This window comes from Simochromis diagramma, unplaced genomic scaffold (genome assembly GCF_900408965.1).
Source record: "Simochromis diagramma unplaced genomic scaffold, fSimDia1.1 OVJJ01000596.1, whole genome shotgun sequence".
In the NCBI taxonomy this organism is placed as follows: domain Eukaryota; kingdom Metazoa; phylum Chordata; class Actinopteri; order Cichliformes; family Cichlidae; genus Simochromis; species Simochromis diagramma.
The window spans coordinates 10,201,953-10,214,733 of NW_024387245.1; the positions used below are offsets into that span (position 1 = coordinate 10,201,953).

At 40.8% G+C, this 12,781-nt stretch overlaps 1 protein-coding gene across 2 annotated transcripts; it reads left to right on the forward strand.

The window, feature by feature from the left end:
• The first annotated feature begins 361 nt into the window (after positions 1-361).
• fbxw5 (F-box and WD repeat domain containing 5) lies at positions 362-10,914 on the forward strand. Of its 2 annotated transcripts, none has more exons than XM_040053360.1 (10): positions 362-535; positions 2,955-3,150; positions 3,242-3,399; positions 4,186-4,369; positions 4,732-4,880; positions 5,766-6,101; positions 6,196-6,376; positions 6,464-6,611; positions 6,696-6,908; positions 8,214-10,914. In XM_040053360.1, exons 2-10 carry the CDS (start codon positions 2,964-2,966, stop codon positions 8,485-8,487), a joined length of 1,830 nt encoding a protein of 609 aa, XP_039909294.1. In that variant the 5' UTR covers positions 362-535; positions 2,955-2,963; the 3' UTR covers positions 8,488-10,914. The 2 variants fall into 2 exon arrangements, with proteins under 2 accessions (XP_039909294.1, XP_039909293.1); XM_040053359.1 differs by lacking the exon at positions 362-535 and adding an exon at positions 1,008-1,138.
• The last annotated feature ends 1,867 nt before the right edge of the window (positions 10,915-12,781 follow it).

Here is a 12,781-nt window from a genome sequence, read left to right on the forward strand (position 1 = left end):
TCTGTTTGTGTGTGTTGCATCACTTTACATAAAAAAAAAACATAAACAAGAGTAAAAAACTACCCAAAAAAAGTGTTATATCTATTGGCAGAAACTGAGTTTTCTTCTCTGTCTCTCATCTAACTAAACATATCAAATTCAGAGTTAGAGATGATGATGATGATGATATGAGTCATAAAATATCCTAAGTGTAAATGCTGAACAGGCCGAGTTAACTTTGTTGAAGTTACTTTTATGTCTTAAGGAAGGAGACAAAAGATTTTGCATCGATTGGTTAGACAGAGGGATCGAGCTGGAAAGGATTAGCAGCAGCTTTGCGTGATTAAAGATAGAAAGAGAGAAAAGTGTGTGTCAGGAAGGTGGAAGGAGGACTTTGAGGAGTTGATGAACGGTCACAGCAGATGGAAGAGAGCATGGAGAGGTGAAGGTATCCTCTGGAGAGAAGAGGAATAAAAGTCAGTCGAAGCAAAACCGAATACATGTGTGCGAATGAGCAGGAGACAGTGGTGAAGACAAAAGTGCAGACAAGGTGGAGGTGGGTGGAGACGAGTGTCAGGGTTGACTTGTGACTGATAGATAGCAGCAAGCAAAGGATTACAAGATGACAGTGAGACCTGAGATGTTAAGATTAGAAAGGAGTATCTCAGCGGGACAGCTCAGGTTGGGTGGTTTGGAGACACAATTAGAAAGACAAGGCTGACATGTGCAGAGGATGTTAATGATGAAGCTGCCAAACAAAAGAGGACGACCACAGAAGGAGAACACACAGAGGTTTGGTGTGACATAACAAGATACTAGAGTGATGCAGATGATCAGCTGTGGCGACCCCTAAAGGGAGAAGCTGAAAGAAGAAGAAAACGATTATGCAGTTAAATAAAATAGAGTTGCTTTAGTAATCGCAACATGACACAACATTTATTCTTTATCTTTACTTTTGACTTTTAAATCAATTTTTCCGAACTCTTCTGTCGGACTGCATACGTTAAAGTTCCTCTGTGTGTGTATCGATTATTCTGCCATCTATTAGTAGCGTCTGTCCGCCTCGTAGCTGCTGCAGGATTGTTGTCATTTTCTGTGGCTAGCGTTTAGCGCTGGCTAGCCGTTGGATTTTTCTCTTCAACATACTCTGATCCAGCAGGTGGGTTGTGTCATTAAACCTGTATGAAGCGAGGCTCTTTAAATTAGTCAATGAAAGCTTTTAGTCGTAAAATTAGCAGCTAGCAGTCAATATTGAGTGTTGCCGGGCGCAGCTAAAAGTTGAAAACAAATGTCAGCTAACAGCTAGCTGCACTCTTAATAAGTTAGCTCGCTTAAAGCTAGCTACATAGTCTTCTGTTGTAGCTGAAAACGAAACTCTTTTCCAATTTAGACTGGCAAACAAATACAAACGTTTACTACTTATAAGGTATTTCTACAGATGTCCGGTTTGTGAGGAGGATGGCTAGACTGGTTTGATTTCACTGTAAACATAGTACCCGACATAAAATGTCCATGTTAGGTCATCGTTTCACGACGGTCCCTCACGGAAGAGCTGGGGACGTTTACTCCAAAGTTGGAGAGGGTGTCGATCACATTTTTAAAAACTCAGTTCACGTAAAATTTTCTGTTTTGCACTTTTGTGATGTAAGGAAATGCCACGCTAACATGGCCCTGTTCCAGCTGCTGTGAACAGGACTCGACATGTCAGCTCTCCCTTCCTTTCAAAATTCTGCAAATAAAGCAGGTTTTAAGGAAGAGGGCAGGTCGTAGGTTCACTGACATCATGATGATCTCTTTAATGGGCCGCTGTCTTTGCGCTGCAACAGCTGTCAACAGCTGTCTGGCTTCAGATAATCTCATTAATGGTGGAGCCACAAAAATATGCAGCACCCTGACTGGTTATTTTATTTTAAAAGTGTAGCTGAAATTTTCATTATAATTGAGCTGAAATGAACAGAAAACGCTAATGCTAGAAGCTGGATCTGTATTTGTTCTTTACAGCTCGTGCAATAAATAATAAAAATAGAATTTCAGTCATATCTCAACTGACTGGAGTCAGAATAGGAGTTAATCTCATGGAGCCTGAGTGATGTCTTTATTTTACATTGTGTGTTTTATAAAGCAGTGAATGAGGTTTTTTATCCTTGGTTGAATCTCAACCAAAATGCAGGAAATAGAATATAAAATGCAATATACTCATATGGATAACATAAAAAGGATTATAAATGTGCAGTCATAAAAACATTTGTTTGGACAGCTTTAATTTGGAGTTGAAAGAAGCTCACAGAAACTGTCCAGTTTCCTTCCTGGCTTAAAATGGGCTTTTGGAGTTAGACCACATAGATAAGCATGATTGGTCAAGATAAAGTTGCAATTCTGTACATTTTCCTGCCATTTCTGACCATTTAATGATCAAAAATATATTTTAAGTTTACTTTACGGACGTGTAGACTGTTGAGGGTGTACCCCATCTCTTACCTCTTGGGATATGCTCCACAAACCTCATTTAAAGTGCTTAAAAATGTATTTTTTTAATCATTGTCCTTGTGGTTTTTCTCTGGCCAAAACCTCTTTGCTATTAGTCAGAGAATGGCTTATATTCAGATGAAACTCTGAGATATAATATTGCTGCTAATTTTTCTAAGAACAACAGGGACTAATTAATCATCATCACCTAATATGTAGCAGTCCGGGAATCCATCAGCTAAATTTTCCCTCTGGAGACAATGGTCAATATTTCCGGGCCAGAGATATCTGAGACAAGACTTCCTGTTTTGATGATTTCAAGATGCACAAATGAGTTCCCTATTTTGGTATCCTAGCAGATTTTTTTATTTTTTTTTTTAACCTGAATGCAGACACAGACTGCTCAAACACAAAACCAAAAAGCTTCATAAAAAGTTGGCTCTTATATACTTTGTGCCTGAAACCTTTGCACAGCACTATACTATACCCATTGTGTGCGTGTTACTCAGGATGTTAGGATGGAGTGTGGCCCAGTTCTGCCGGACAGCCTGGTGTTGGAGATCTTTCTGCGTCTGCCCCATGATGCTGTGCTGAGAGCTGGTCTGACCTGCCGACAGTGGCTGGCTGTCTCCAGAGATGAGTTCCTGTGGAGGGAGCTGTTCTACAGCTACTACCGCATTCCCCGCTTGGTACCCCGGCACCCTGGTAAATATCTTTATTATTTATTTGTTTCTGAGAGCCATTTAGTTACTGCTGAAATGTTCTCTCATTAATTCCAAAACCTGCCTGTGTGCAGCGGCTGTATCGTGGTACAGGGAGTTCAAGCGTCTGTTTGACTGCATCCCCTGTGTGGAGGTTCAAACTCTGAGAGAGCACACTGACCAAGTCCTTCACCTGGCTTTCTCTCATCGGGGTCACCGTTTCTCCTCCTGCTCAAAAGACTGTACTGTTAAGGTAAGATATGCTGCTGAGGTTTCTTATTGCCTATGGAGGACAAGGGGACACTTTTACTCAATTTTAGGTATTTTACTCATCTGGGGGGGTTGTTGCACAAGATCAGTGGCAACTTGCACAAACAGTGCAAACAGAGTAAGGGAAAAATGTCTGACTACCTGTGCAGCAATGTCTTGCTGTCCAAATACATAGTGAGTATTACTCCAGGCCATAAAGTGCAAAGTATGCAGCAGTGCTCGCGAAAATTAGTGGACAACCAATGGCACAACTGAAGTACTCAATATCATCACGCAAAGAAAAAAATACAGTGTTGAGAGGACGAATAGAAGTGTAGTGGAGAGTTAGTCATGATTCCTGCTCAATCATCCAGCGCTTCCCACTGAAAACGCTTCATCCAGATGAACAGAGTCAACTTTCTGGGACAAAATATTTCTATTTTTTGGTAAAATACTGTTCGTAGAGTCGTGATTAATTAGAAAAAAAATTATGTTGGTTTTTATTTATTTGTCTAACAGTGATCAGTCTCATCTGTGACTGCAGTGGTTCAAGGAAAATGATGAGTAGTGTCAAAAAGTTTCGTGCTCTAAGAAGTTTTTATAGAAATGGTGATGCTGAAAGCTTGCATAGGCCATTTTTTATTTCTCACAGAATATTACCAAGAATAGACGAGGGACTTGCTAAATATTCAGCCCTGTGAGCAAAACCGATAGTGGCGTTGGTTTCTCTAAAGTCTTATCAGTATCCATCCTGCACATTCTCTCACATCTTCTCTCTTCCTGTGTGCAGCTATGGGACACTGAGCGGCCAGATGGTAATATCTCCTTGGTGCACAGCTCCAGCATGCGGCAGTTTAACTGGGGCTACACCCAGTTCTCCCAGTTCAACGCTGATGACAGCCTGCTGCTCGTCTCGGGTGTCTACCTGGGACCACACCACTCGTCATCAGGAGAAATCGCTGTCATCAGTCTAGGTAGGAACCATGAAATACTCCAAATTGCTTTTGAAACCTCGTGAACATCATTAAATACCATTAAATAGCTTGATTTGATTCACATAGTTCAGGCTCAAAGAAGGAAAAAATACTTTTTTTTAATTTTGCGATTAATGATTACATTTCTGAATGAACTTCCATGTTAAATGCCATTTTTGGTCACATTTTATGGTGTAAGAGCTTTCACCCAACTTCATTATCCAACTCGCCAACTATGAGGTTATGCTCAGGGTTACTCATCGAACTGACAAGTCATTTAAAACGTCACGTGCTAGTCTAAGCTGAATTTGTTCATTAATGTGTTCTCTGTGACGCTCTCCCCATTCGATGCGTTGCTACAGAAAATTACACGCTGTTGTCGCGGGTCAGGAACAAGCCCTATGATGTCTTTGGCTGCTGGCTGAATGAGACCCACCTGATATCTGGAAACCTGCACTGGATAGGCAACATGACATCCTGCTCTGTGCTCTGGCTCAATAAAGCCTTCCAGGTGAGACCGTAGACTGTAGCCTTGATATTATTATTATGAAATCTGGCATGCAGTTGTCATAAAGGAGGAAATGAGCAATATGTGTAGTCGAGTGGAAAATGTGTGTTTCCCCTGATTTAACCTATTTTCACTGTCAACATGTGAGTCTAACTAGAGTGTGTTTGCACAGGTAGAAAGCAACTAATTGTAAGATGCGTTTGAGATCATGAAAAGCCCTCAAAGACAGGAAATTAAAAACATATACACGCTTAAATGATAATAAAACACATAAAACCACTAAACTGTAAAAACTGATCAATAGATTGTAGACTAAGGCCATGTCATAATGAACAGTATGCAGTTCTGAATACATGGGATTTATGGTCCGGAGATCCAGTGTAGGCATATCCCAAAGTTTTGGGGCAGAGAAACTAAAGGCTCAGGTTATGAAAGTGAGGAGGAGGATCTAGAAAACAGGATCTTGTGTGTTATCAAGTAGGTGCTTACATGACCGTGAGGGGAAAAACCTCCCAACAGCTGAGAAAACAAAGATTGCATCCACACATTAGTAGAAAGGTGGTGTTCTTTTTCTTTTTCAGTATCAAAGACTGTTGGTGAGGTATTAATCCATTTGGTTTCTTTCAATAACTCTGAGAAATTCGGTTTGTTTTCTTTTTTTCAAAGCAGCAGACTGTAAACATGTTTGTTTCTATTTAATTTTAATATGGCAGTGCTCTGTGGGTTTGCTCTTGTTTTGGAGCACAGACTCGCACATCTCTAAAATATTGCGTATATTCAGCAAATTCAATAAAATCGAGCAGCTCGTGGTTATGAATATATGTGAGCATGTGCAGCGGTGGGTTTCCAGGGGAAAAACAAAAAATAAATGTTCCTTTCCTGCAACAGGATATCGAATCGGAGAACGTCAATGTGGTCAAGCGCCTTTTCAAGATCCAGAACATCAACGCCAGCACCATTCGCACGGTGATGGTGGCCCACTGTCGGCGGCACGATAACCCGGACTTGCTGTTGGACTATGAAGCTCAGTCTCAGGCCCGAAGGCAGAAGGGGCAGCAGCAGCACCACCACCAGCCTCTCCTCTTTGACATGGCAACATCCGGTAGCGAGGAAGAAGAGGAGCAAGAAGAGGAGGAAGAGTGCCAGAGGGGAGCGAGAAGTCACGGCCTCCCCAGTCCTCGTCTCCCTCAGCCGACCATGTCGGGACTGGAGCACGTTATACATGTAAAGAATCTGTTTGGCTTTTGTTTTGTTTTTTAGCTTTTTCATTTTTTTTTAAATTCAATTTCTTTTGTTGCACTTTCCTTCTTCCTCCCAGAGCCGAAAAAACGTGGGGCAGAAGGAGCTGGAGATTGAGACCCAGGTGGCTCAGTTGATGGGCAGAGCCTACACGAAGCCCCCTGACCCCAGCCTCACTGAGCCGTCCGAGTCTGGGGAGGAAGACAAAACGTACTTACTCTTCACCACCGGCAGCCTTACATACTCCCCTCACCAGATAGGTAACAAAGTTATTCAGCAACGCTGCGATATTTTCTCAAAATTGTGCCGGCCCTCTCTCACCTGGAAACTCCTTTTTCACTTTCCAGGCATTAAGCGAATCAGGCCTGAACAGATGACCACTTCGGGTCCTGTTCTCGGCGAAGAGCGAAGTTCAGACGAGTTTTTTGATTCCCTGGATCATGTTATTGATATCCACGGTCACATCATTGGCATGGGCCTTTCTCCAGACCACAGGTAATCAAATGAGAAACATTTGAGCTTATTTGATCCTGTATCAGCTTTTTAGTTTAACATCACTTCTCCTCTGTCATTGGTCAGATACCTGTATGTTAATAGCCGGGCTTGGCCAGCTGGATGTGTGATCTCAGACCCCATGTCTCCGCCCCCCATCGCCGAGGAGATCGACCTGCACGTGATTGACCTGAAGAGTTTGAGAGAGGAGAGAAGAAGCCTGCGCGCTCATCGAGCTTTCACACCCAACGATGAGTGCTTCTTCATCTTCCTGGACGTCAGCAGAGACTTTGTTGCCAGGTGTGTTTGTTATTTTATTCCTCAGACACAGAAGTTTTTCAAACTTGAGACACTCTCCACTGGGCAACGGAAAAGGAAGCGATACTGCAGTGTTGTGTAAACGTGCTCACCATTTCACTGCTCAGTATGTAAGAAATTCCCTTTTTTCGTTTTGGCACCGTGCGTCACAGTGTGTCAGTTGTACATGACGTTATTTCTAGTAACAGGGGTGTGTCATAATTTAAAACAGTAATCAGACAGCTCGTTTGAATGAAGACGCTGCTTTCGGATGTTGAGGTTTACACTCAGGACGTGTCAGTCGTGAGTTTGAGCAAAAAGAAAATAATGAAGCAGAAACAAAATCTTCCCTCGAAACCGAGAAGAGTCTGTTCAGTATGATGGGTGCTGTCATGAAGAGATTTTCCACTTACTGTCCATATTATTCCCCCACTACTTATATAAAAACAAATATTTCCCATGGCATGTGAAGATTTTTGTTGAGAGTGACAAGGATAGAGGGACAGCTCGGATTGAGCTGGTTTGGATATGTACGGAGGAGAGATGGTGGGCATAACGGACAGTAGATGTTGAAGAGTTGCCAGGCAGGAGGAAAAGAGGTAGACTAAAGGTTCATAGATGCAGTGAAGTGACACCCATTATCACTATAAGACAAAATGTAGATCCACAGCCGATATATCAGCAAGTTTGATTTGCTTCAGATTTCTCACCAGATAGAAACCCACAACTGAGACTCGGTTGGTGTCTCCTCCTAGTCCCAAACTGGTGATCTTTTGCATTTTAGGGAAATACGATACCGCATACTGTACCATACTACACGACACTATAGCAGGTTTATTTGTAAAGCACTTGAAACCAACCACATGGACCAAAGTGGTGTACAGAAGAATAAATAAAAGACAAAAACACCCAGTAGATAAACACAAATGAAATAAATGAAATAAAATGTGTTCATAGATAAATATTAATAATCATATGCTGTTGTTTTAAGGGGCTTGTGGGCTGTGATTGTATGTTTATGTCTGAATAACTCAAATTCTGAACTCTGTGGTTTAATAGAAATATGTATAACACAGTTTTGTTAAACTCACTATTCACGATTTATTTGATTGAAACATTGATGAGGTAAAAGCGCTGCGTAACCACACACAGCTCCAGCTTCACAGGGGACTACCTTGATCTATTTCAAAGTAAAGTAAACGTATTCATGTGTTTGTCAGTTTTAATTGATATTCACTGCAAATGTTTACACACTAAATCAAACGCTCGGTAACCGCTCTGACTTACCCTCCAATCTCCCACCTGTAGTGGAGCCGAGGACAAGCACGGCTACATCTGGGACCGTCACTACAACATCTGTCTGGCGCGTCTGGCACACGACGATGTGGTGAACTCGGTGGCGTTCAGCCCCGCCGACCAGGAGCTGCTGCTGTCCGCCAGCGACGACTCCACCATCAAGGTGTGGCGTTCGCCGCGAATGATCCGCCTCGCGCAGGCCTCCGCCCGGCCGCCCAGACCACGCAGCCTCCTGCCGTCCTGGCTGAGCCGCAGCAAGAACCCCTGCATCAACGGAAAACCATGAGTCAGGCTGGAAAACACTTGAAGCGGGAGGGGGAAGCATGGTGAGGAAAGTCTGATCTTTTCCCTTTGTGGTATGAATATATACACACTCCATGTATGTGTACAGCGTGGGCACAGTCTGTTGTTTTCGCTTGAGCTCACGGTGTCGTGACCTAAAGCAGTGACTGATTCAGCTGACAGGAAACGATAGCGGCTCAGACACAAGGGGGCGCTGTTGTGCCAGCAGAACTGACTGCAGACAGAAATGATACGCAACGTTAACACAGGTAGAGATGTAGAGAGTGTAGAGCTGACGCCTAAACACAGATGCCCAAAAACTGCTCCCCTGAAAGATGGTTGTTCTCCTTTTTTTTTTTCTTTAAAAAAAAAAATCAGTAAAGTTGCGTCCGAACAGTTTGGACTCCTGGATGTGACGTACACATGTATACAAAGGTCCTGCTCCTTTAGGGCAAAGTGCAACTGAGAATAAGCTGAGAAATGTTCGTTTTCCTATCAGCGGCTGTATCCAATTGACGTCTCGAGTTAAAAGTTCCTCATAAACTCTTTTCTCAAAGATTTTATAAAAGAGTATAAAATGAAAAGGGAAAAGGAGTTTGAGCTGCATTTAATGCGGTCTGCTTTTGTTTGTTTGTTTGTTTGTTTGTTTGTTTGTTTGTTTGTTTTTTGTCCGTGCCCGGGAAATGATTCATCACTATTCTATTAAATGTAGAATTACTGAGCAGTTTAATATAAGAGGAACCGCTGGCTGTGAAGAAGAGTTGTTTGTGTGGCTGAGTGTTTATTGGATCTGTATAATATAAAAATGTATTTAAACCCTTTTCATTCATTAGCATCACAACGCTGCACCCTTTATTTTGCAGAATTTTGTTAATTAATTTTGCTTTTCTTATTTAGCAACATATTGTGTCCCCCCTCTGGAGAAAGAAACTTTACAAGTAGAGCCTTTTTAATCAAGTTACCTAAATCGGGGATGTCAAATTCATTTTATGCTGTGGGCCAGTAAAAAAAAAAAAAAAAAAGAACCAGACCAGTAAAAACATTTAAGTAAACATTTAATCCCTGACATTCAACACTACATGATGGTTTTTCTACATGATAAATGTGTAAAATTGCAGAAAAAGTGGTAGCACGTTGCCCAGACTGTCCTGTATTTATAAAACGTAAAGGTTTTGTTAATTACTCTTTTGTTAAACTGTGGACCCACTGTTTTTTTTTTTTTTTTTTTTGGACATTTCTACCGTTGATAGTGTAAAAACAGGAATCTGTTACTTAACTGCTTTGGTGTGGTATGAATGGGGGAGGTCTGTGTGAGTCAAAAAAGCTGCAAAACTTATGAAAATACAGTTAAAATTTCCAAATCTATGCAATCTTTTCCAAAGCCGTCCATTGAAGTCTTTGCCGGGCCCATTATGGTCCTCAGGCCTTATGTTTGACACCCCGACCTCGAGCTCCAATTGGTCCTGTGGATTTTAAATGAAAGCCGCCATTCTCCAGTTTGTCCACAGACTGCTGAACAGTGCTGTAGTGTATAAATAACTAATGTATCTCCTTAAGGATTAGAAGGCAGTGTTAATCTTTATTTTTATGTGGCACACATGTAACTTTTAATATCACTCTTTTTTTCTTTTTTTTTAAACATTAATATGCTGTAATAAAGATATTCAGTGGATTTCATGTTGTAACTTACATTGTGTACCAGTGCCACAGACTTTTACCCAAAGCAAAGCAATAATGAGTTTCATGGACCTTTCAGGTTGCACAAGTGGCGCCTATTACTTGAAATTAAATTCAGTTTAGAAATGCTTAAAAATATTTTGACTAATTTTATTAGTCTTTTTTTGGTAAGTTGACAAGAAACAACAGATTAAAAACACTTCCACAGAAACAGACAGAAAGTATAAAGGACTGAAGTCAAATTGTGTTGAAATGTCTGTTGGTATTTACATCATACTTTAAGTCCCCTTTGAGGTGCTTTTACTGGTAAACACAAAGCAAAACAAAAAGTAACGCATGGTTACAGCTACAGTTCAACCAGCACAAGGGTACTTTACTGGCTTCTTATTTACATTTCCACGCAGATGCCTGTTTAAAGAGGACGTGACTGATTTTAAAACATGGCTTTAATTATGATTGGGCGACTGTTTCACTTGTTGACTTTTCAGAATCCCCTGTGAATCCGACACTTGAACAAGCAGGTTTCATTCAACTGAACAGTGTTTTGTTTTTTTTCCCCAGGTTTTTAAATTTGTTTAAAAAGTCACAAACTTTCTCCTTTTTTTTCCCCCCGAGCTCCCCTTTCACTTCCTCCTCATCACACTGTCATGTTTTGCCAATGTTTGCTTCCTCATGATCATTTTTTTCCAGCTTGTGTTCTTTTCAAAACCTCCACTTTAATAAAGCGCATGCCCTGCAAATCCAGAAAACTGAACATGTGTCAGACTGATATTCTTTTCTGCCAATAAAATGTTGCTTTCTTGTGCAGTTTTTGATTAAAGGTTTTGAAAAGAGAGCTCAATGCATGCTTAGCCTTATTGTTATTGCCTGTTTGCAAGTATTTGTCAGTTAATGAAGTTTAGAAATCGACCCTGAGCGCTCTATTGGTGCAGTTTGAGTCTTCTCCAGTATCAGAGTCAAATCTAAAAATAGACACATACTACACAGGCATATTTTTAGTTTCTGTGTGAATTAAATTTTCCATCAAAATGTCAATGCCGCTTACTAATAGTAAAAGAAAAAAAAAAAAAAGTACATCCCTGGTAACTGTTGTCTCTGTTTTTGACATATTTGGACATTTTATTTTTGATAAAGATGATATATGTGAACCATACAGCAGGGAAATTGAGTTTTTGTTTTTGTTTTTAAAGTAATTCATTAAATAATTTTATCCTGTGCATCTGAACTTGTATTGCCCACCTTTTCAGACAGCACTGGGCTTCTTGCACATTACCTACAGGAGCTGCGTCATGCCCTGACGTTCCCGGCGCACAACTCTTCTGCTGATGCCGCAGGAGGTTTGGAGCTCTGCAGTTAGTGAGTCAGCAGAGAGTTGGTGACTTTTCTGTGATTTTTGCACCTCAGTCCTCAGCAGACCCGTGCTCTTTGACTTTGCGTGGTCTGCCACTTCATGGTTGAGTTGCTGTGGTTCCTAAATGCTTCCACTTTTCAGTAACACGACTAATAGTCAATTGCAGAGTATCTAGGAGGGGAGAAATTGCACCGATTTGTTGCCTTAGAGCATCACCCTTGAGTTCAGTATGATCTTTAGAAAGACTCATTCATTTTTGACAGATGTTTGTAAAGGCAGACTGATCGGCTGGGTTTTTGATTTTCTTTATCTGAGGTGATGGGACTGAAAAGAGCAGAATTAAAATAGGTGATGAAATATTTAAAGACTTTGCTATCTATAATATCATCTAAAAACTGGAGAAATCTTTTATGCATAAAGAGTCCTGCATGATTTGGAGCAACACCAGTTTTTACGCAGCTAGGATCCTACGTATATCAGACAAGAACCAGAAAGAGCCCAGTAGCTGTTCTGCTCGCTTCCAGATGTTGACAGAAGAGGGGATGTTGTTGCCATCAAATTCAAAATGAGCTCATGTTTTCCATGCATCAATAAAATGTCTGTTTAAACATTTAATATTTTTTATGCTCTATGATGAATTAAAAAAATGAGTTAATGAGATTTACAAAGTCACCGCATTTTGTATTTATTTAAATTTCAAACAGTGTTGCAGATTTTTTAGAATTCAGTATATTTAGATATTTGACAGCAAAGTGTCGCAACTTTACTTTAGACTACATCTCTAAAACATTTAAACTAGAACAGTTTCTAGTTCCGTGGATTTTAAGTTGTGATAAGTAAGGGACTTTACTTTTGTACGGTTTCAGTTTTGTGTCATTTGTTTAGCACTCACTCTTGGTCACCATCTAAGAAACGATACACGATAACTCTGGGACATGGGTGAGAACAAAAGCATCAACCAAAGTGTATCAGTTATAGCTGTGTGTAGGTTAGTGGATCAACAGTTACCGGCAATAACTAATTTCAGTTATAAGGGGGCTCAAAAAAAATAAAAATAGATCAAAAACATGGCACAGCTGCACTTGTTGTGATATCATCTGGTGACCTCACAGCCTCTGACTTTGAAGATTAGATTAGAAAGTGCGTCACCATCTAAATACTTGAGAATCTAACCCAGGGGCTTTCAGAAGAAAGATTTTCATTCTTCACGTAGTCATCGATCACACGTGCGCCGTCCCTCTGGCAGGTTCTTTCCAACCACATTTATCTC